The sequence below is a fragment of the Natator depressus genome, chromosome 6 (assembly GCF_965152275.1).
Source record: "Natator depressus isolate rNatDep1 chromosome 6, rNatDep2.hap1, whole genome shotgun sequence".
Classification (NCBI taxonomy): domain Eukaryota; kingdom Metazoa; phylum Chordata; order Testudines; family Cheloniidae; genus Natator; species Natator depressus.
The window spans coordinates 63,557,966-63,582,447 of record NC_134239.1 but is presented as its reverse complement, the minus strand read 5'-3'; the positions used below and the strand labels follow the sequence as shown (position 1 = coordinate 63,582,447).

General features: G+C 40.4%; 1 protein-coding gene and 1 long non-coding RNA gene across 8 annotated transcripts; one reads left to right on the top strand and one right to left on the bottom strand.

Moving 5' to 3' along the window:
- Positions 1 to 643: 643 nt before the first annotated feature.
- On the bottom strand, positions 644 to 7,068 carry LOC141989152 (uncharacterized). 6 transcript variants are annotated; one of them, XR_012639922.1, is made up of 3 exons: positions 7,012 to 7,068; positions 1,728 to 1,862; positions 644 to 1,076 (listed from the first exon to the last, which is right to left on the bottom strand). It is a non-coding gene; the product is annotated as an uncharacterized LOC141989152 (long non-coding RNA). The 6 variants fall into 6 exon arrangements; XR_012639924.1 differs by lacking the exon at positions 7,012 to 7,068 and adding an exon at positions 5,944 to 5,960; XR_012639923.1 differs by lacking the exon at positions 7,012 to 7,068 and adding an exon at positions 5,155 to 5,345.
- Positions 5,510 to 23,901, top strand: LOC141989151 (serine/arginine-rich splicing factor 5-like). Of its 2 annotated transcripts, none has more exons than XM_074955529.1 (8): positions 5,510 to 5,661; positions 9,626 to 9,769; positions 12,337 to 12,407; positions 13,471 to 13,566; positions 17,121 to 17,193; positions 21,640 to 21,713; positions 22,533 to 22,643; positions 23,594 to 23,901. In XM_074955529.1, exons 2-8 carry the CDS (start codon positions 9,644 to 9,646, stop codon positions 23,808 to 23,810), a joined length of 768 nt encoding a protein of 255 aa, XP_074811630.1. In that variant the 5' UTR covers positions 5,510 to 5,661; positions 9,626 to 9,643; the 3' UTR covers positions 23,811 to 23,901. The 2 variants fall into 2 exon arrangements, with proteins under 2 accessions (XP_074811630.1, XP_074811628.1); XM_074955527.1 differs by having other exon boundaries at positions 23,591 to 23,901.
- Positions 23,902 to 24,482: the final 581 nt, after the last annotated feature.

Below are 24,482 nucleotides of genomic sequence, written 5' to 3'. Positions count from 1 at the left end.
ATCCAGCCTACCCTTGGCTCCCAAGGTTAATGAAGCCGTACACCAGCTACCCTGACAGCAACAAGGAATGCTTCAACAATAGGCTCAGCAGGTGCAGAATGACAGTTGAATGTGTCTTTGGCCATTTGAAAGGCCACTGTTGCTGTCTACTCATGAGATTAGACCTCAGTGAAAAAAATATTCCCACGGTCATAGCTGCCTGCTTTGTGTTTCATAATATCTGTGAAGCAAAGGGGGAGAGGTTTCCACAGGGGCGGAATGGCTGTCTGCTGATTTTGAGCAGCCAGACACCAGAGCTATAAGAAGATCACAATGGGGGCCTATACAGCTCAGGGAGACTTAAGGACCATTATATCAATGAGCCACAGAAATGCATGTTGCTCTAGTGTGCTGCACCTGGCATTTTTTTAGTTTGCACCCCAGTTTGAACCTTGTAATGAGAGCTCTCTGTGTAGTAATATAATACTGTGAATGCACCTATTGCTATTATCTGTGAATGATGCCAACCCCAGCCACCATATCTTGTGAACTAGTAAAGATGAATTAAGTTTCCATAAATAGACTTTTATTCTGAACCCATGCAAATAGACATATTTAAAGCTGAACAAAACTTTATAAATATAGGGACAAGAACCTTTGAAGGGGAAACAACAGTCACTTCCATTTCACAACACTCTCCCCCAGGTGGAGTGGTAGGGGTATTGCACAAGCCCCGGACACCATGTGGATTGGGGGGGAGGGCATTTAGAGAGGTACCAGAATGCAGTTCTCTATTGGCTGCAGGGGGAGGTGAGCATAGATCTGTTGAGCTTGTAGGTCAGTCAGAGACCACAGCATGTCTGTTTGCTCCCTGAGAAGCACTATCATCTCTTGCTGTCCGTTTCTCCTGTCCTCACTATCCCTGTCCATTCTGTCCTCAAGTGTCATCCTCCAAGCCCACTGCTTGGTATCCAAAGCACCAGAGCCTTGCAGGATCTCCTGGGACATGTCTTCCTTTGTCCTCTTCTGTCTCCTCCTTACCTAACTAAGCCACTCCACTGGTGTGGATGGAGAGACCCTCAAGACCGCACCTGCAGCTGCAAAAGAAACAATAGATAGAGATACTTTCGTGAGTGCATTCACTCCCCCCTTTATCCACACAAGTAACAAGCACTACTTTCTCACTTCTGCTTGGGATTCATAGAACACAGCAGAATTCCCAGTCATGGTGAGGACGGCCGGCAGGTGGAGGGGACAGCTGGACACTGGGGTGGACCTCATGGGCATAAGTATATGCAGATAGAGCCATTGAACTGAATATTGGTAGCATTTTCCACAGACAATGGTGACTTTAGCTGATATCTCATTCCTGAAGATAACAGAGGCTGAAAGGGAACAGCTCCTGCATGCATCTGGCTGCAGACTGGATCCGTATATTGCTAGCCTGTGTGCTCCAATGATGCCTGGTGTGGGAAAGTGTCCTACCGTGCCAGAAGAAATAAGGCAGCCTTTTGTCAGAGGATTGCAGACTACCTCCAGGAAAGCTTCCTTGAGATCTCTGTGGAAGATTCAAGGGCCATCCCAATGCACATAAACAATCTGTTTTTCAAGGGCCCCTCTGCCTAACTGTTGGCAAGCAGATAGCAAATCTACCTCTATTGGTTATTTCACTACCTCTTAAAGCATGATTAAAAATGAGTAAATGAACAGATGTGTCCCAGCAATATCAAAGCAAACTGCATACTTACCAGAGGTTCCTTCCCCTGCACCAAGCTCGCTGCCTCCTCTTCCAACACCTCATCCTCAGGGTTCACTATGGTGGCCTGTGCCTTCAACTCCCCTGAAGTATCCACAGGGCCTTTGGGGTGGTGCGGGTGTTGTTGCTGAGGATGACATATAGCTCCTTAGAGAAGCGGCATGTCTGCGGCTCTGCACCAACGTGACTGTTTGCCTTCCGGTACGCCTGCTGCAGCTCCTTGATTTTCACGTGGCTCTGCTGCATATCCCCTCCTGTAGCCCTTCTCCCCCATCCCCCGAGTGATCTGCTCATCAGTGTCCACATTTCTATGGCTGGATCAGAGCTGTGCCTGCACAGCCTCTTCTCCCCACAGACCCAGGAGATCCATCACCTCCTGTGTACTCCAGGCAGGAGAGCGTTTGCAGCATGGAGTCCGCATGGTCAGCTGCTATGTGAATGCTCTGGGCCGAGCAAACAGAAAATGGAATTTAAAATTTGTGGAGCTTTAAAAGGGAGGGTCATGTTCTTGTGTACATGGTTGCCGGGCAGCAGAGACCAGAGCAGTCACGGTAGGGCACTGTGGGACATCTCCAAGAAGCCACTAAAGTAGACGTAAACAATGCAGGTCTGCACTGACATTGCATCGATTGCAATCAACCTTTGCATCAACCTAACTCTATAGTATGTAGACCAGGCCTAGTTGCTGTATTGTTTAATCCTGCTAAGCACATATCGTGAGCACTTTGTCTACACTAGGACTCAAGCCAGTGATGACCTGCTGAATGACCTTGAGCAAATCTCTATGCCTTAGTTTTCCCATCTGTAAAATGTGGATAAAGAGAAAAATACTTGCTGTCCTTTGTAAAATACTTAACTCCTGCAGATTTCCAAGTATTATTATTATTAATTATATTAGTGGTGTACTATGAACAGAGGGAAGATTGATAGGAATATACAGGCACAGCAGCACTCTATTCTGAAAAGAACATAATTTCAGTAGATCATAACTGTCCCCTTATAGTGACTTCTGATGCCTTCTTAATCTCCCTGGGCAGGGCTCTCTTCTCAGCCTTGATTTGTCCTGAATCCTCTTTGAAATGGGTTTCCCTAGCTGTCTAATAGTTTAGGCAATCAAGGAGAGAAGTCCTCTAGTCACAGTGAGATACCCAGTCATCTCCCCATACCCTCACCGGACTCTGCCTCTCTGGCTCTCCCTGTGTTTTTCTCCCTGCGTCGTCTTTCCTGCTCCATCCTCTTTACCTTTGTCACAGAGTAGTGCTGGTCTGCCATGGAGAAGATACAGTGAATAGCTCCCCAAAGGTCCAGTTTGGAATTACACCTCCCATGTGAGCTCTACCATTGAAAAAAACTCACATTATCACAGTTCTAAGCATACTGCTAGGCCATGTCTGTACTCTGCAGACACCAACACTGGGAACAGGACCTCCTTCTGCCATAGGTCTTTCGGCAATTCTGGGTTCTATCTCCAGCTCTAGTACCATGAGTCCTGACTCCCTGTCCGGTATTTTAAGCACTTGACTACACTAGTGGACAAAATCACATGCATCACAAAACCCGAGATATACCTGAGATACATCATTGATATCTTTATCCTCTGGACAGATGACTTAAACGTCCTTTTAGATTTCCACCACTACTTCAGCAACCACCACCTGTCCATTAAACTCTCACTGAAACACTCCCAGACCAACAATCAACTTGCTGGACATCATGATCCGCTTCACCAATAGAACCCTACGGACAACTATGTAAAATAAACCCACAGATCACCACACCTGCATTCAGAGATCCAGTCACTACCTCAAAACACACAGAGAAATCTATTCCCTACAGCCAGTAACCAGATACAAGACAATATGCTCCAAGGAGAAAGTCCACGATATACACCTTAACACACTTGGAACTGCCTTCCCCAAAAAAGGACACTCCATCAGAGAAGTAGATGGCATCATGGCGCAGGCCACCCAAATACCCCAAGAGTACAATACAGAAATAAAACGCCCTCCAACCGCACACCCCTAATTGTCATCTACCATCCCACTCTGGAACCCATATGGAGTATCATCAAACAACTACAACCCATACTCAATAGGGACCCCATCCCGAAAGAAATCTTTCCTGAACCCCTTATTCTATCCTTCAAACAACCCCGCAACTTTGCCAAGCTCATCAGAAGCAAGCTGCCCACAGACCAGGACACATCAACTCAAAGTAGCACCAGACCCTGCCAGAACAACAGATGCAAATACACATACCTCCACTGCTTCAGTGAGCAACACCCCACATAACACACCTTTCAAAGTCCTACATATGCCTATCACAACAGGTGATGTACCTCACCCAGTGCACTAAATGCCCCAATAACAACTACATGGGTGAAACTAGACAATCACTATGCTCTCAAATGAACTCACACAGGAAAATGATAAAAGACAAAAACACCAGATTACCTTGGGTTAACACTTTTCACAGAGCAATCATATAGCTGACCTATCAAACCTCATTCTCAAAGGCAGGGGTCCCCAGTGTGATGCCTGCGGGTGCAATGGTGCCCGCCGGGGCAGTTGCGTGCGCCTGCAGGACACCGCACCGCTGAAATGCCGCCGCCAAGCACGGCCACTGGAGACCCGCCTGCCGAAATGCCGCTGAGAAGTGTTGCCGTTTCTCAGCAGCATTTCGGTGGCGACGCTTCTTGCCGCTGCCTCTTCTCGGTGGCATTTCAGCGGCGGGGTGTCTGTCGCCCACCACAGTCTTCTGGGAATAGGAATATGCTATTCCCACAGAAAGTTTGAGGACCACTGCTCAAAGGAAACCTGCTCACCACTTTCAAAAGACAAGCCTGGGAGCTTAAATTCATAACTTTGCTAAAAATCACTAAAGACACTAAAAATCATTGACTGAATAATTTATGCTTTATTACAACAAACTATGACCCACTAACAAGTTCTCCATTCCCCTCCCCCTTTCCTCCCCCCCATGACTGGATGGGTGCCAACAGGCCATGTCACTTTGAGTGGTCCCTTGAAATATGTATCATTTATGGTAAACAATCTGTCCACCTTGCATTCAGCTGTGACACTATAAAGCCAGGTCTACCCTATAAACTTAAATCAGTACAAATACGTCTCTTACGGGTGTGAAAAATCCACACCCTTGAGCAATGCAGTTATACTAACCTGGTGTAGACAGCGCTATGTCCATGGGAGACCTTCTCCCATCGACATAGCTACCAGCACTCATGGAGGTGAGTTAACTACACCCATGTGAGGAAGTCTCCTGTCGGCATAGTAACATCTTCACTGAAGCACCACAGCTGTAAAACTGTAAGTATAGACCTGCCTTTCCCAGACCTGAAGAAGAGCTTGTAGCTCAAAAGCTTGTCTCTCTCACCCACACAAGTTGGGCCAATAAATTACCTCACTCACCCTATCTCTCCACCTCTCTTATGTCAGGAACGCCCTGCTCCAGGTACTGCCCAGTCCCAGGACACCCAAAGCAGAGGGAGCAGCTAGAAGCCTTGTCTCTGGAGCTACGTCCGGCCTACCAGAGCCCAGCGTGCTTCAACTGGGCGAGGAAAAGCTCCGCCTTGTTTCTGCGTCACTTCCACGTCAGCCGCCACAGAAGGAACTCGACCAGCAGAGGGAGCTCCCAGGCTCCAGCGCTCAGCTCCTCTTCGCCTCGGTCCTACAACTCCCAGCGTGCAGTGCGCCGGCCGTTCCGCAGCGGCACGTCCAGGCGGCTGTGGGGGCGGAGCAATCCGGCGCATTGCGTACTGGGAGGTGTAGTCTGGCGGCGGCGCGCCAATAGCAGGGTTCTGTGGTTGCCTCCTTCCTCTCGGGACTGGCGCCGCCATATTGCGGCGGAGGAGAGAGGCACCGTGCGCTGCGTTCCCAGGGTCTGGCTGGACCCAGCGGCCCCCACGGGTGAATATCCCCTCCCCGCGAGCCTGAGGGAGCCGGGGAAGGGGCGGTGGGGATGGGATGGATGGGGATGGGGGAGAAGGGATTTGGGAGGGAGCCGGAGGTCACGGTTGGGGGGGAGGGGCAGTACCTGATTTGTGTGTTGCGAAGTTGCGCAAATGGAGCCACTCACGAGCCCCGGCGTGACGCACCGAGAAGCCTGCGCGGCCTCTGCCACCTCGGGCAGGAGAGACCCTGCCCCTCCCCCTCCGCCTCGTGGTTCCCGCCCAGCGCCACCGGCCCTACCTGCCTCGCTGGGACCCGCCGTTCCGGTCTCCGCCCCCCCCCCCGGCCATTGCCGCTCTTCCCGCCGGCTCTGCTCTCCGCGGGGCTAGACGGTTGTTCCTTCTCTCTCTAGTTATTACTTGCTAAGCACATCGCAACGCCCCATTTCCCTGAGCCTGCTGTGCGGGGCCTGCTCTCCGGGCTCTGTAAGTCAGCAGTGTGGCGATCTGTTTGGGGTTGTTTTTTTTAACCTCTTTTTGTGTGTTAGCAAGCAAGTTTGGTCTGTATGGCTTTTATCTGTGGCTGGGAAACATTAATCTTTGATATTTCAGTTCTTGACCTGTTCACTCTTCAAGAAATAGCAGCATCCGCTCTATTTCAGTTTATTAACCTCTCTTTCACCATGTTAGAGAGCAAGTATGTAGCGGCGGCACAAGGCAATCTGTCAATCTCCCTAGACAACACTTTAGTGTCTCCCCCTCCCACCATAAAAAGAAAAGGAGGACTTGTGGCACCTTAGAGACTAACAAATTTATTTGAGCATAAGCTTACGTGAGCTACAGCTCACTTCATCAGATGCATGCAGTGGGTGCCACAAGTACTCCTTTTCTTTTTGCGAAGCTTATGCTCAAATAAATTTGTTAGTCTCTAAGGTGCCACAAGTTCTCCTTTTGTTTTTGCGGATACAGACTAACATGGCTGCTACTCTGAAACCCTCCCCCCATGTCACTCCAACTTGGACTTGGCCTGGCCTCCCCTCGCATCGTGACAGAGGGGTGGTTGGCAGGGCCAAATTTGAGTAAATGGCCTTGGGCGTGCACACGCAGCTTGGGTTTGGCCCAGCTACCATTTTATTGTGACCAGGGCAAGGCATGGGCTAATATGCTAGTCTAGGCTGCTGCCCAGAAATCTGCCACCCCAAGCAACCGCCTAGCTTGCCTAGAGCTAGAAAGGCCTCTGCAAGTATATACCAAGAGGAATGCAAATACACAAATAAGGAATATCTCAACAATTAAAACTCACCATATTCACGTGTTTATATAAGATCTTATGATATCCTGTTGCTGAGTTTTAAAAGAAGACACATACCTTGTTATCAGAAAGTTAACACCTAATGATAGTAGACGCTCAGCCAGCATGATGTCTGAGAGTTAGTAGTTTTCTGTGGAAGTTGTTGTTTAAGGTGACTGGCAAAGTTGAAAACTTGCTACTGTAAGCGAGAGCTATCTAAGGGAGAGGAGGAGTATGCAAGAAAGTGTACCAACAAGGGACTGAAAGCAGTGCAAAGATGCCTGGCAATAGCAATCTGTGGGTCTGTCTTCCCTTTCACTTGTTGAAAGGTTTGGAAGTGCTCATTGTCCCGTTTTACATTCTCAAGAGGGTGAGAAAGGGGCCCTTCCACTCCTGGTTTATAATTCCTGACTGCTATCTCCCTTTGTATATATGGCTGAACATACATGGAATCTTTGGAGGCAAGACTCAAGCCGTTTCTTTAGCATAGGTGTGTATGGGAGGGATGTTTTGTTTACCTGTTTGAGGTTTGTTGCCTTGTGTAAATGTTTTTAGTTAAAAGATTTCAGGTACAGAAACAAATAGTTAATAAACAATTGTGACTTTTTCTGGAGGTTTTCTACCCTTTCCAGAGAAGGATGGCAAAGACAGTTCCAAGCCAGAATAGGCCTTGATACTACAATAAGCCTAGCGCAGGCAAACCTCTGCAGGGGCAGACCTCTGTCACTCCTTTAGACAGTGTTTGATCTACCTAGGCACATTTCACTGTTAATCTGTTTTATTTTATTTTTTTAATTTGGGTTGATCAGATTTCTTAATATTCCTAGTTCTGAATCAAGAAATGTATTTTGGACATTTGAAAAAAGTACATGCCATTTAATTAAAATTCAAAAAATGGAATCCTTCTCTTCCTTTAAATCTTTCCTTATAAATGTGCTGCTTGTTGAAGCCTGTCAGTGCTACTCTGTGAGATGTAAGTGGTAAATTACATTAACATAAAAAAATTACATCTGAATTGCCCTTAGATTTCACCCCACGTGGTTCATCTGGTATATTGTCCAAGTGGTATTATCTGTCTACTTTAGGGCCTAGTCCTGTAACACTTTCATATACAAAAGGTCTAGAGGATAGAACCCTATTATTTCAAGGTCCTCAGGGCAGAGACTGTCTGTTTTTATGATGTTGAGAATATTGGTGCAAAATAATCTTGGGTTAAACTTTACACAGTCACCTAAATTTAAACAGATGCACCCATACTTTGTTCAGAACAACAGCATTTTAGTTTTTAATAATAAAGTTGTTTGGATTGTTAAACCAATGTTAAAGCAGGAGGAGAATGGCCTGGAGAGATAATTCATTCTTGTGGAAATCCACAAGTGAAAGGTCTAGTGATGGGAAAATGCACTCCCCAAAGCTTTTTCTGCAAGGTGTCTCAAATTAGATACCCAAAATCACTAGACAGTTTTGAAAATCTTGGTCCCTGATGTTAGACCTCCTTTCTGCCACTATTCAAATAGTTATCTCATGATGAGAAATCACATCTAACTCTGTGGTCTGGTAGAATGCTGCTCACAGCGAAATGCTTGCATCCTTTTAAGGTGAAAATGCTTTATTGATATTTGGACTCATTTGATTAAAGTGTAACCTTAAGTACTGTGATCTTCAGAATGAAGTAATACTAACTGGGCTAAGAGTTATAAAATATGTCTATCAGATGATACGTCATATTACTGTAATGTGGCTGTGCGGTAAAATGCACCTTTGGGTTCCATGTTTGCATCAATGACTTCTATAGCCATTTTGTTTAGTTTACAAATAGAAAGCTGTTTCTTCTCATTACTAGTCCTGAGTTTTAAATTCACTTGGGCTTTTTTCTGGGATCCAAAGACTCTGCAGTTGGAACTTGGTTAACAATTCTGTTAATGATGTATGAGCCAGATTAGGCTTTAGATCACTACCAAATAGCTGGGTTGGCTCTGCAGGAACAAAACCAGTAAACAAACAGAAAAGCCCTTCTTTTCAGAAAAGTAACCAAAAATGATTCTGCATACACAGAAGGTGCAGATCTACTGAGTAACAGGGTTCCTTTTTGGTAACTTCAGATCATATCCACTGTTCAAAGAGGAGATAACATTGTCTGATCAGTGAACTATGCAGCCATTGAAATACATAATTAATGCTGTATGTCCAATGCTCTTGCAATATTTTATATACAAAATATGTGAAAGCTTTGTAATTTATTAGTGTGCTTAAATTTCACAGGCTGTGCTAGTTGGAGCTGATGCCCCCAAACAGAAAACTAGTCCCTTGTTTCTCTGTAGCAGAAGAGCACTTCTCCAAGAGTGAATAATCTTACTCTGTAGTTAGTTTTCACATTTCTGTGATGCCCAAGTGCATTGCCTGATGCTAAAATAATTCCTTTATCAAAGGGCAGATATCAAGAAATATTTTTTATACTGTAAAAAACTACCTAAGAGTTATTCCATGTACATTCAACTTAAAACTGTAATAGAGAACTTCTCTCACTATAAAGAGGAATCATATTTCTAACATGGTTTGGATTTTGTTGTCTTGAGTATCTGATTTGACCAATAACCAGGATTTCTGGGGCTTCATTTAGAAAGGACTCTGATTAAGCTATTTTTAGTTAATTACTCTGATGAATAATGCTAATTAACTGTTGTTTTTACAGTTTCACCTTTAAACTATAATGAGTGGCTGTCGTGTCTTCGTCGGACGTTTGAGCCCACATGCCCGGGAGCGGGATGTGGAGAAATTCTTCAAAGGATATGGACATATACGTGAAATCAATCTGAAAAATGGTTTTGGGTTTGTGGTAAGTATATCCTTATGCTTCCTCTTTTATGCAATTACAGGCTCAGTTAGCTTAATAGCAGGCAGGGGACATCACTTAGGGAAGAAATGTTTGAGACTGTAATAGTTCCAATGGTGAAATGGAAAATGTTTGTGCTTTAAATTGCTTTTCATATGAGCTTAATTCAGATTTTTCCCACTCTAGGTTAGTTTTTGTTCAGCAGCAATTTTTTCCATGTTTCCATTTAAAACTGGATAAAATCCTGGCTCTGAATTCAGTGGGAGTTTTGCCATTGCCTTCAGTGGGGATCAGGATATCACTCCTTATTTTTGCGGACACTAACTACCCTGTAACCATTAACTTAAATGTAAAACTCAGCGGACTTTTGTCCTGGGGAAAAAAGATTGGGTTTTAAAAGGAATTGAAAAAAAAAAGTTTATACTGCAGTTTTTACATTATTTTAGTGTTTCCAGTATCTTTGGCCATATCTCTAAAGCAGTGATACTTAGACCTCAGTGTTTCAGGAGCCAAATTAGTGATCAACATTACCCAAAAGAGCCACAGTAGTGTGAATTCATTGTTTCAGTTACTGTAGTACTATATATTTAAACAGTATGATGGTAAATATTTAGGTTTTATATATATTATTCTCACAGTGAAATGACTAACCAAGTGTTATGAATCAATTGTAGTTGATAAAATAATATAGTAAAAGAATCCTGATGGGTTAATAACTTAGATTGGTTAATAAATAAATCTCTCAGTTTTTTTAATATCATGTGCTGCAGAGAGCTGCAGGAGACACATTAAAGAGCCACTTGCAGCTCTCGAGCCTCAGTCTGAGTATCACTACTCTAAAGAATGGCTTGATACCAGTTGTTGCCAAAAATAGTTTTTAAAGTATTTTTCTATTGAAACCCCACAAATGAATGGAATTCCGTAGTTGTTGCACTCCCCCCTCTTCAATAGCCATCAAGCTACTAGCAAATTATAAAATTTAGCTCTATAAGAGCACTTTTCATCAGGGACTTTAAAGCACTTTAATGTACTAACAAACACCTTGGTATTCTCTGTTATATAAGTAATATTCTCATTTTACATACTGGTGAACTGAGTAACAGAGATTAAGTAACTTGGCTGAAGTCACACAGCAAGTCTGTAGTAGAGCTATGAATAGAATCCATAACACCTGACTCTTGGCCTTCTGCTTTAACCATTAAGGGCCAGATTCTGTATTCTTACTCAGTGTGTAGCATCTTAAATGTGTGAAGGATTTCAGTGGACTATTCATAATGTAAGGTGCTAAGTAGTGTGAGTAAGGCGTTCATATTGTCTCTAAATTATTTTCTTCCACGAGATGTTCAGTTATTTTATCTGTTATGAAAGCAGATTTTGTGTTAAGCATTCAAAATGCAAGTGCTGCTGGTCTTGCTTTCTGCTGTGGTGTCAATGAGCAATGCAACAGGAGGTACTAAAGAGCTAAAGCACTCTTAATACTGTTAAAACACATTTCATTGTGTAGTTATTGCTTAAGTACAAGACAAAAGAACTGATTAATCATTTTTGAGATCATTTCATAGATTTTTTTTTTTTAGATTAAATTTTATAGAATACAGTAAAGAAAGAGGATAAAGACACAATTTTTCAATCCATAGTGACCTAAACTTGGGTACCTAAATAAGTGGCCTGGTATTTGTTTCTGAAACTCCTTGCACCTACATTCTAACTGAAGTCAATGGGAGATGTGAGTGCTAAGCACTGCAGAAACTCAGGAACATTCTTATTTAGGTACCCAGTTCTAGGGAAACTTTAAAATGTTGGCCTAAGTGAATTCCCCAAGGTAATCTGTGACAGGGGTATGAATAGGAATCAGACTGCCAATCCTATACTCTAATCCCAAGACTATCCTTCGTCCTCTGATAAGAATACACGGAATAAGGGACTCGTTAGCTCATCACATATCCATATAAAGGACCTGATGCTTGGGACTAACTCACTGTAGTGATCTTGGGACTAACTCACTGTAATTAATGGAGATACATTAGTGTAAATGAGAAGGAGAATAATTCTCAGTGTAAAAGTCCATAAATGTTCATCAGTTTTCACTGCGTTCTGCTTTAAGGATATAGATCTGCTAGTTGATGCTTGCTGCACTGCATAGTTCTTAAATATACACACATTTTTAAGAGGGTGTGGAAAAGAATACTCTAGTGCAGGGGTAAGAAACCTATGGCACACGTGCCAAAGGCGGCATGTGAGCTGATTTTCAGTGGCACTTACACTGCCTGGGTCCTGACCAACAGTCCAGGGGGCTCTGCATTTTAATTTAATTTTAAATGAAGCTTCTTAAACATTTTAAAAACCGTATTTACTTTGCATACAACAATAGTTTAGTTATATATTAAAGACTTATAGAAAGAGACCTTCTAAAAACATTAAAATGTATTACTGGCAAGTGAAACCTTAAATTAGAGTGAATAAATGAAGACTCGGCACACCACTTCTGAAAGGTTGCTGACCCCTGCTCTAGTGGGAAATGTGATTGCATCATTATAAATCTGTGATGCTTATTCCTGTTTCTTTCCTAGGAGTTTGAAGACCATAGAGATGCTGATGATGCAGTTTATGAACTGAATGGTAAAGAACTGTGCAATGAAAGGTAAACTTCAAATATGCTTTTTCTAAAGCACTAAATACGTTTTATACCCCAAATATGGTGCACTAGGCTCTGCTCCAACATCTTGTTCGGGTGGATCTCTGACCGATCTCCATGTAAGTGGAGGTGTCTGTTATCATGTCCTGATGCAAGACTGGTTTCAGAGTAACAGCCGTGTTAGTCTGTATTCGCAAAAAGAAAAGGAGTACTTGTGGCACCTTAGAGACTAGCCAATTTATTTGAGCATGAGCTTTCGTGAGCTACAGCTCACTTCATCGGATGCATACTGTGGAAATTGCAGAATACATTATTATATACACAGACGACACCATGAAACAATACCTCCTCCCACCCCACTCTCCTGCTGGTAATAGCTTATCTAAAGTGATCATCAAGATGGGCCATTTCCAGCACAAATCCAGGTTTTCTCACCCTCCGCCCCCCCACAGACAAAGACTGATGCAAGACTGGAGGCCTTAGTTTGTATTGTAGCATAGAATTCAACTGCTTTTTTTTTTTTTTTTTTTTTTTTGGATAGAGATGTTAGGAATTTGTGTTTTCCCTCCAATATATGTTATATGGCTCTTCCCCAGATGAATAGATGCAATCTTACCAGAAATGTCAAATCCATTCATTTCACTCTTCTTCTCCTCATTAGTCCATCTGTCACTTCTAGAAATTAATCAGAACGTCTTACCATATGTATGACTTATAAGAGTGCCAAACAGTCATTGTACATAAGAAACCAATAAGTTATCTTAATGAGCCAAAAAACAACTTGCATATTTATCTTAAACCATCAGTGTGGGCCTTTTCTTTTCACGGCCCTATACTCTTGTTCTTCCTTTCTGACCATTAAATCTAAACAGCAGACCTGAAGTAAATTTCATGGAAACATTATGAGTTAATGTTTTGGATGCTTATGAAATATCTGCCATTGATTCTGCTATGCTGTGTCAAATAAAAACCTAAGGGCAGGACCTCTCTTGATTCTGCATGTGTACTTTCTATTGCAAAGGACTGAAGTGACTTAAGTAGTTATGGATTTTTTTCTCTCATGTTTAAGGGTTACAATTGAACATGCCAGGGCACGAAGAGGGGGAGGCAGAGGCAGATTTCCACAGCGGTTCAATTATTACCAGTCACGTAGCAGTGGACCTAGGTGAGTGATTTGATCTCAGTTTACTGCATATAAAATAACTGGGGATGCACTGTGCTTAAAGCATTGTTTTTTCTTCTTCCTGTTGGTGAAGAAGGGGAGCTCCACGTCCTTACATACCATTGAGCAGGGCTTCTCAAACTGGGGGTCAGGACCCATCAGGGGGGTCGTGAGGTTATTACATGGGGGGTCACAAGCTGTCAGCCTCTACCCCAAACCCCCGCTTTGCCACCAGCATTTATAATGGTGTTAAATATATAAAAAAGCCTTTTTAATGTATAAGGATTGTCGCACTCAGAAGCTTGCTATGTGAAAGGGGTCACCAGTACAAAAGTTTGAGAACCACTGCCATTGAGGAACCCAGTACTGACACCCCTGTACCTTGTAGCCATTATTTTTCTGGCTGAGGAGGACAAGATGGGACACCTTTGAGCCAGTCAGTGCTGCTCCTTAATTGACTTTGAGGGATTTGCTGTTAGCAACTTGAGTGGTCCCTCTGTACCCCACTGCTAGTGAACACACGGTACTGTGCTTGCACTCCATACTGGCCTGTGTGATGCTGAGTACTAACACTGTGCCACTGGGTTGGCCTGTTCTTTTTTGGGCTTTTTCCTAACATAACTAGGTAGCTAATTACAGATGTCAAGTCAGTATAATGACTTCTTTTGAAACCAATAGAAAATCTTAAGTGTTAATTGACATTGTCTGAAACTGCCAATACAAAGTTGCATGAGTCAGCAAGGAAAGAAGTCATAAATACTTCCCAGTATGTATCTGTCGCAAAACCTTTTGTGATTCATATTGGAAAACCAACTCTATATTTTAAAAAATATTGTGATTAAAAAACCCTGGGAAGGTTATTCATTTTTTAATATTAAGATCATGTGTTTCTCAACTGGGGCATCTCTCTACCTAAGCAATGTGTCATGGGTTTAATATTACTGTACAGCAATAGTTCTTCAGCATAAATTCTGTGAACCATTTTACTTGAAAATTTCTCTGGTGGACCATCTAACCTACCAAGGTTCCAAATTTCCCATTGTCGGGTTCTAAAAAGTTTAATTCAGTAAGCACTGGGATGGGGTGTCTCAGATCATGGTAAGAACCGGTATCGTAGGAACAAAGTGCTAGCATAACACCCATCAGTATAAAAGTACAAAAAGGCAAAGGTTGCTGATTGAAAAGAAAGTGACCCCCTAAAGGACAATCTCTGTCCATGGATGGAATCTAAAAACAGTTACTGTACAGACTACATGTATCTACTACCTATGCTGGATATACAGTATGTGTGAAAAAGTATTACTTTGAATTATTTAATGAGATAATGATCTTTATATATTTTGATTTTGGATTTTCTTAAATGTTAAATTTTGCAGAGTTAGTTAAATGACACAGCAACACTTTGTTTTTTACTTTAAATTGTTATTTCTAAAGTAAACCATTTGAACTGATGTATTCTGTAATAGAATTAGTAACTGTGGACTATGCAGAGTAGTTTTTGAAAGAAGGATAAACATTTCACTGAACTATAATTCTTAACCTCTCTGCAGTTGTTTCAGAGGCAGAGTTCCTTCCAACCACAGACCAGTAAAATCTGGGGCATCTAATTTGCATATGCAAGTATGCTAATTAGATTCTTTTTTCTTTAGCGGCAGTGACCTTGATGCGGTAGGATTGATCCGAGGTCCAGGCTAAAAGTGAACTTTTAAAGTAGGAAGTGTGATTGAAGGTCGTGGGCATCTGACGTTGTGGCCATGTTCATGACGTCAGACACCCGGTGCCAGACAGGAAGAGACTACCGTTTGAAATAATGAAAAAATGGGACTCAGCCTGCCAGTTTTGGGACTCTGGGACTTCTGCTTAAATGCTCTGAAGATCTGGATGTTCTGAAAAAAATTGGGACACTTTGAGGTATGCGCTGAAATCAAATTACCTATGCTTCAGTGTACAAATCAGTACACACCATTAGGGTTACATTTTATGGGATGAGGTGTGGCGTTGAAAGAACCATAACACTGAGTGATTCCGGCATCTAGACTGAACAAATTAACTTAAGGTGTGACCCCAATGATGTGTATTAATTTTCTATCAATCATAATTTTTTCATAACAGTAAGCAGGTTTTTGTGCCGGGGCAAGTAAAATTTTACACACATACGCGTGCGCACACTAGACAGTTCTTCTCTGTATTAATGTCATTTCATATGCACCTCGTGTGAGAGTGAAAGGACAGACTAGGAAGCAGTGACAATTGGTTATCTATCCAAAACTGAGAGTGCATGAAATGGTGTCATTGGGTGTACTTAGTACTACAGTAAGCACCCAAGTCTGTTTCATTTGAAAACTATAACTAAATACAAGGATGCCCACAGTAGCAGTACAACCTATTTGAATTGTGGTTGTGTGAGACATAAATTTGAAGGGATGAAAAAAATGTTCTAAGTCATCTGATTGGCTTAAATTGCTATCAGTGCTTTGTAACTATCTTGATAACCCTTACCAGAAACAGCTGGCTGGAAGAACAATAGGTGGAAAACATTTATCTTCTCAGTGTACTGTTCTCCCACCATTCTGATAGAAGTCCAACATAACACCATTAATAGAATTGTACATTATCTTTTCAAAAGCCAGTGTGCTTTTTCCAAACTCCCCAATGGTTCTCAAACCCTCTAATAGAGTTGTTGGGATTGGGAGCACTAATTGCCTGTTAGGGACTTCCTCTCCCACTCTCCCCCCTCTCAGTCCCCCATAACTCGCAATCAGACCTTTTCTTCATGTTCCTTTTTATACAAATAGATATATATTTTAAACCAAGTTTAGCTTCTTTAAAAAAACAAACATTTAATCAATATTCATTAAAAACTACTATATAGTAATTATAGTAATTCCTTTCAGTAACGTTTCATGGTATGAACACTTCTTTTATTCACAATCAAAGTGCCACTGCCACTTGTATGCAACCAGTTGGCTTCATGTTGTGTTTCTTGAAGTCAGAATATTCTGACCCATAAGAAACTGCCATAGGGGCACATTGGCATATCCAAATATTAGCAAGTACTTGGGAATTGAGAACCATTGGGCTAAATTGTCTTAAGATGTTTGCATGAGTCTCTTTGACTTCAAAAGACAGAATTTAGCCCCTTGTCAGCAAAGAAGTAATTACACCTTCAGTAGGAGTGGCCTCCAGAGGCAGTATGTTTGACCAAAGCCATTAGAGTACTTAGATTATACTTTTTTGGTCTGAACTAATTTAATGAAAATAAATTAGTCTTCAATAGACCTGAAAATGACATCTATATTGACTGCCTGGGTGTAAAGTTCTTCCAGCAAAATACTAATTTATTGCTAATGTCAGCACTTCCACTCTTATAGTGGGTATATGCTTTTAAATATAGTATAAGAGTTAACCAGGGAGAATCTAATCTGCAATCCATCTGTAAGGAAAGTAATTAGTATTTAACTCCATCAGCAAACTGTCAGAACACATGAGTTTGTGTGTAAGAGTTTTAAATACTCTGCTTTGGGGAAATGTATTTTATTGTCTCTGAATTCTTATAGCTGGTATGGACCTCCTGTTCGTACTGAACACAGAATTATAGTTGAAAACCTTTCTTCACGGATCAGCTGGCAGGTGAGTTAGATTTCAGTCTTTTTTATCTTTAATACATGATTTTATTCAGAGCATTTTATTTTCCTGCCCTTAAGGAGGCAGTTTGCAATCTAATCTTGTATTAAAGCCATAATAAATATTTAATTTTTATTAAAAGTTAAAAAAAGTGCTTGAATTATATACTCCAACATTTAAGAGTAACTAATTTTCAAAACTGTACAAATAGGTATCATAGTTGACATTTTGTAGTTGGGAGGCTAGTGGTTCTTACCTTATTTTCAGCTGGTGATACTTTGGATTATCTTTTAATTTGGCGTTACACTTGTAACCTCTAAATCATTAATCAGTTTACTAGGATGGAATATTTGAGATTTCCACGCCTTTGAGTTTACATTTTTGTTCTGAATGAAACTTGTAGTCTTTTTTTAATTGCACTAAACATTTTTTTGAGGTGGACCATGATTAAGAATCCATTAATACTGCATGAATAAAGCAAATTCCAAGAAAGCCACTTAGACATAGTGTACTTACTGCAGGGGTTCAGATAAACTCTCTTAAAAATTCTTTTTAAAGCTATATCACTGCATTTGTGATGTCTACAACTTTTTCTAATCTTTAGCTGGCTTAAAAAGAATGACCACATGATCACTGTTTTTATATTAGTGTGTGTGTTGTTTCTAATATACCCATTATAAGGAATTCACTTTTCTTTGTGGGCCTTGCAACAGAAATATCTATTGCTAAGCCCATACTACTTACAAAAGGTAGAATCAACAAGTGAGGTTTATTTTTTTTTAAAAGACACTACGTTAATGATCATAGATGGATTTTGTTCGTATATTGAAGAGACGGACATGGATAGACTGTGTTAGTTTAAGGCTCTGGTCCCTGCAACAAGATCTGCAAGGGCAAACATTCTGTGCCTGTCTGGAGTTTCACTGATGTTAATGATGCTTCATGAGGGTGCAGGGGTCCACCCATGTGGATCTGGTGGCAGAATTAGGGCTTAAGTCTGCAAAGCTTTGTGCCATCCTTTCATATGGAAAGCACAGTATTTGATTATATGATTCTATTATTAAATAAACCTCTGATCAGTTTTAAACTTTTGATTCAGCAGACAAGTGGACTTCATCTAAATCCCTCTAGTATATACTACACAACTACTCTGTATATGAAGCTCTAAAAATCACTGATCTTGTAGAGGTAACATTGAGGAAGGAGTAAAAGCTATAATGGAGTCTTGAGGAAAGCCATAATTTAATGGAGGTGTTTACATTAAAATTAATTTACAGCTTGGAAATTGGATCTTGCAATAACTTTTACTTTTGAATATTTGTAATGGCTTTATTCCTAGTAATTACATGTTAGATTTACATCATCTTAATTCAGATTCACCATAATAAATCTTTTGTGGTTACCTGAGCACGTGAACATATCCATACCTAAAAGTTCGCGGCAAAATTTCTTGAATGCTTAACATGAAAGTTGAGAATATTCTGACACATTTTGCAAGTGCTAAGTACACTAGCACTAAGCACTCCTGACCAGCTTTGCACTTTGTAGGCTTAGTGTGAAATTACTGTGAATCTTGACACTAGTACATTAGAGATGATTTAAGGAGGACAATGTGCCATTTCTTCTAGATTTGTGGAGGTATACAGTTAAAGTGCTTGGTAAGCTAAAAGTGTAACAAATTATAGCAAAACTGTTTTAAGACAATTGCTTCTCTATAAAATGTTACAATTTAAAGTAAAATTCCCTGTACAAATGTAGTTTAATTTTGCAGCCATAATACATCAGAATTTGTTAGCTATTAAACATTAAGTAGTAGTATACTATTAATATGATTGATGAGACTAGAAATATGATAGTCACCAAAATACTGGATTCTAGATTATCCCAGGACAAGTTCTGGTCTTCATCTCCCTTTGAGAAACTAGCTATCTTGAATGAAATAGATACAATACCTTGCCTTCAAAACTTGTGGGCATCTGGATGTGTAGCTCCCCAAAATTTGAGACAGGTTTATATTTGTCTGCTTTTAAAGCAGCACATTCAGATGCTAGAAATAGTTAAAATGTGTGTCCAGATCACATTCTTCCCCCCCCCCCCCCCCGGCCCATTTTATGGCTCCAAGTGTGTTTAAAGCCAAACAACCAGTAATTTTAATTACCTGTGGTTATGACAGTGCGAATTTGTTACGACTGGCTTCCCATCAACACTACCAGTTTTCCCAAAAATAAATGATAGTTGAAGTTGATAGTTGGTCTGATAATAGATCTGTGATTGCTAAAAGAAAAGTAAAAGCCATGTCTTCTTAGGACAGTTTTAATGTGTACGTTTATTCTTTTTCACAATTTTCTGTTTTTTAAAAAATACATGGTCTATTAAATCTTTAATTGCTGGGGAACACAATGATATATTTTTGTGAGTGAGGTGAAACCAAACATTAACCCTCATGAATGGTCAGATTTCATTGCTGGTTTTTTTTGTTTGTTTTTTAATATAAGAGATCAGTTTAGGTAGTTTTAAGACCTTCTGTTGGTTGAAGGAGAGCAGCGTCCTAAATTTCCTACACATAAATATGTGTGTGTGTACACACACACATATACACACACACACACGAACGTATTTCTTCTCTCTTCAAATAATATTCTTAGTGTCTCAATCGTATCTTCTTGTTCTGTTACACAGCTTTTTATGGCCATGATCCTTAGCAAATCAGAGTTTAAATATTAAGCATTTGTTTGGATGGCTCAAAATTTTAGAACCTAAAACAACTTAACTTAGAATGCAAGTCTGTGTGATTGCCTTACTTAATTTCCTTTTCTTAGCAGCACTTCTAAATTAGAGCATTTTGTTCTAGATCAAGAAAACCTTTGATTTATTAATAACAAATGTATAGTTTTAAACTTGTTGGGTGAAATCCTCGCCCCACTGAAGTCCATGACAAAACTCCCATTGACTTCAGTAAGGTCAGGATTTCACCCTTTATCTCTGAATTACTGTACATGTGTTTAGTTTGCAGTAATGGTTTTTAAATGTGGCTATGGATCATATATTAAATGTGGTAACTGAATGAGACTGTTTGGGTTTTTAAGCATTTTAAACAAGAAAAAGTATTCACTGTTTTGCAGCCTAATGTGTAATTTGGATGCTCACTTTTAGAACTAAATTGTTGAGCTTTATTAAGCATTAAACTGAGTCTTCCGTATGCTGTAGCAAATGTTCTAAAGTTTATTTCTTAGCTTTTTGTTTGTATTTTTTTCTCAAACATATTTCTAACCAAGTGCATTTTGAACCTCTTTTAACAGCCTTGCTTTGGGTTAACCCTCGTTTCTCTTGTGTGGAGGAGAGAGAGCCCAAGAGTTTGGGGTTTCTAGTGGCTGAAATTCTAGGGCTTGGCCTGTTCTGAATTTTCCTTTTGGTTCCTATGACACTCCTGTTTTGGCGATCTAGATCTTGGTTTGTCCAGGTTTGAGCTCGATTTGGCTAGCACAGGTCAGCCGCAGGTTCTGTATCCACTTCCGGATGTTGTCAAGTATTTTCAGGGTGTCTGGTACATCCCCCTGAAGCGTATTGCTATGAGCCATTCCTCTGCCCTTCTCATGTAAGGCAGTTCCTCTTGGCCAGCTAGGTATTGGACAAGCGACTGTTTACTTAAGGTACCTGCTTATATCATCTGACCACTTGTGGTATGTTGCGGTAAGTAGCCTTGGGCTATAAAATGCGCAATATTATTTGGAGAATATATTGTTTTTAAGTTTGCAAATAACTTTTAAATATAATTGTACTTATCTTTTTAATCACCTGTAACATTATTTGTTCACTTCGTTTTATCACATTGCGGGGCAAGTAAACATGCTATAGTGTATGTTCAGTCTCTGTTGACATTAAATACAAGTATCTCTTTTGAAATAACACTGAGGTTGTGACACAGACTGGTGAAAGCCAGAAAAATCAGAGTTAAGACAGATTCTCCTCTTGTAACTCTGAATATTCTGCCATTTGTCAGTTTGTTACAATCTTAGCATTAATTAAACATAGACATTTTTCATTTAATTTTTGTGTGTGTAGCTTTAAGTGGGGGTGGAGGAGAATATGCATGTAGGCAATTTTAAATATGCAAGATTCTCATTTAAATGAGGTTTTCCAAAATAGCCTTTATGGTCAGTTGTAAAAGTTTGCATTTAATATCCTATAATTCCTTATCTGGTATAGTTACAATGTTAATTAATGCTTTAATTGCTGCACCATGTTTTCATAAGAGCTGCTTTTGGGATATGGGCTTAATTTAAAAGCAATAATTTGTTTTTATTATTGTAATTGTTACTAAGTAGGCTGAGTTTCAAAAGAAGTCTAAATGCAAAAATTATAACCTGTCTAACAGAGAACTTTACTTTTTTGACTTACAGATAGCTTGTTAGTGTATTTCGTGTTTAAGCTGAATTGTAATTTTTACTGCAGGACTTGAAAGATGTCATGAGAAAGGCAGGAGAGGTGACTTATGTGGATGCGCACAGAAACAACAGGAATGAAGGGTAAATCCATATTTGTGTATAAATCTGGGCAATACCAGGATAATGATGATCCAATCTTCCTGCTATTTCAAAGTGTAAAAATCACCATACTTAGAGCTAAGGTACTGTTCTTGTTCACGAATTTCCTTTTAGGGAACTTTTGTGCAAATTTTGACTGTCCATAAACATATGCTAAGGGACTTGTTGCGGGTAGCCCAGGGAAAAGGAAGCATGGCGGGAACATTATTATTCTCTGGTGAATCTCTATTGCCAGAATAACTCCTTGAGGCCCATTGCAGACAGGTGCAACTTAAAGCAGCCCTGATAACATGTTTGGGGAAGAGAGGTGTAAATGAGGCCAACTAAAGAAAGGAATTATATTTACTGCTGAAGTTCTAAGGAGGGGGCAGACTTGGCCCATTTGTATTTCTTCTTCCCGGAAAAGCTTAAGCTATATCTTGAAATCCTTCAGAATTTTGCCCAAATAAGGAATGAAGAGCAGGCAGATCCTCAGATGTGCCATACATTGTCATAGCTCCATTAACTCCCAGCTGATGTACAGCAGCTGAGATCTGCCCCCAAGTGATGACTTCAGGAGTTTTCCTTTTATCATTCAATGTGATTTAAGATGAGTGTGGGCATTGGAGGTGGTTAGGATTGTTTTGTCAGTGTCAGTCCTGTCATTAAGCTAGAAAATCAGTTTTAAGGAGTTAAAACCTGAGCATATAGATCTAAAAAAACACAAACCACCCACTCTAATGAATACAAAATCTTTTTTTCCTCTGCTTTCCTCCATTCTCCCCCATAACTTAATTTTTGTGACTTCCTGATGATCTGTAGTGTTGTGGAGTTTGCATCATATGATGATATGAAGAGTGCATTGGACAAGTTGGATGGCACTGAGCTCAATGGGCGCAAAATTAAATTAATTGAAGATCGCAAATCACACAGGTATGTCGTCTGGCCTGGCAGTTCTGTAGGTTGGTATCAGCACTGCCAAGAACTGTGCCATGCTGTTGAAGTATTTAACTCCTTTGCTGTCATTTGCAATACCACAGTACAAAACCAGTTTCCAGCAGTAGATATACTATAAAGTGTTTCAAACAAAATTTTAATTCAGAAAAGATGGATTTTTAGTACAGATTTGAGTTTTATTTGCCATATTTTTGGTGGAGAGACGATTTTATAAATAATAAAAATCTGATGTTTCTCTAAATGGGCAAAATGAAAGAGGTTCCATCCAAAATTTGGCCCACATTAAAATGGTTATAATTTATTAGAAAATTTCCTCCAAATCTTTTCAGATTCTTTCCATTATTCAATCTTCAGGAATTTTGCAAAACTGCCTTTCTGGTGAGACCCAGTAAAAAGCAACTAATTAATGTATGTTTTTAAAGCTGTTCTGACTTTTAAATTTTTAAAAGTAATAAAAACGTATGTTAATTTCAACATAATGTATACAAAGATCTGTCTTGTTAAATGGAAAAAGATTGACAGCAGAACAAGGGATGCAATTTTCAAATCTTTGAGTTTGCAGAGCTCTTGTGATACTCAGAGACATTTTAATATCTTACTGGGGTCCCAAGAATTGTACCTAATTTACATACGCTTTTCTAGGGGGGAAGAATGACTGGTGTGATCTTGTGCTTCCTTTTTTCGTGATAGATGAGTAAAAATTGCTTGCATATCCCAAGTTTTAGTTGACAAGGATCTTACAAATGATGGAGAGTAAAAAAGAAACTCAATACCTGAAGTGATTGAATGTTTTGTGCAGTGCTTTGAGTTCTGTAGATGGAAATGTTATGGGTGCAAAGTAGCTTTTTTAAAAATAGTTAACATCCATTTAAATTCTTAATTTAAAAATATTCCAGAGTAAGACCTTTTATATTTTTTCCCAGAAGCAGGTCTCGTTCAAGAAGTTACTCAAGATCTCGCAGCAAGTCCAAGTCTGCAAGATCTTCCAGGTCAACCAGTAGGTCTCGCTCTCGCAGTCGTACGCCTGACAAAAAATACTCTCAGAAGAGTCACCACTCTAGCGTGCAGCCTTCTTCTCCATCTCCCCGTTCCTCCAAGAAAAAATCTCGTTCTCGGTCGAGCTCTGCTGAGAGCCGTAGTTAGTGTATTCCAAAAGATGTGCCAGTGTGTTTAATTTCTGAGTCATATTTCCCTAAAAGCTTGAGACAAATTACAAACAAGGGGGGGGAGGGGGAAGAGTTAACATGATGAGGGGCTGACCACCTTTTTCATTACCAAAATGCATGTCATCAAATAGGCTGCAGCACATATAACAGGCCTTCTCTGTCTCTGTGAGGAGTGAAGTTGTGGGAGGGGAGGTGGGGGCGGGGTTGCCAATTAATAATACAATATTTTGTTTTGTCAGTAAACAATATTTCTCACCTAGTTGCACCACATACACATAATGTTAGGTTTCAGGTTGAGGCCATACATTGCATTTTTTTCAGAACAGCATATTTGTATTAGCTTTTGTTGATATTGAATCTATAGAACCTGAAGTGTAGATTTTATTCATTAGTCAGACTCCTTTGGCTGTATTTTTTTTTTGTAAGTAGATAACTGAATTCTTTTAGTGGCTTAATATTTGGTTCACCCCCATTGCTGGGCTGAACTGGCTATTAAATTCCAGCTTTAAGAGGTCTCAGATAACATTTGCAGTATATAGGTGTTCTTTACTACTTGTCAGCACACTACTGGCTGTTTAGGTAGTTAGTGAATCAATATGTTAACCCCTTGGTGAAGGAGTCAGGATTTCCTGTTACAGTGGGACATACC

Bases quoted from the DNA above. Each gene is read 5' to 3' on its own strand.
- LOC141989151 (XM_074955527.1), top strand. From the start codon at position 9,644: ATGAGTGGCTGTCGTGTCTTCGTCGGACGTTTGAGCCCACATGCCCGG. The intron at 12,408-13,470 runs GTAAACTTCAAA...CTCATGTTTAAG, and splicing joins AAAGAACTGTGCAATGAAAG to GGTTACAATTGAACATGCCA. The intron at 13,567-17,120 runs GTGAGTGATTTG...GAATTCTTATAG, and splicing joins TCACGTAGCAGTGGACCTAG to CTGGTATGGACCTCCTGTTC.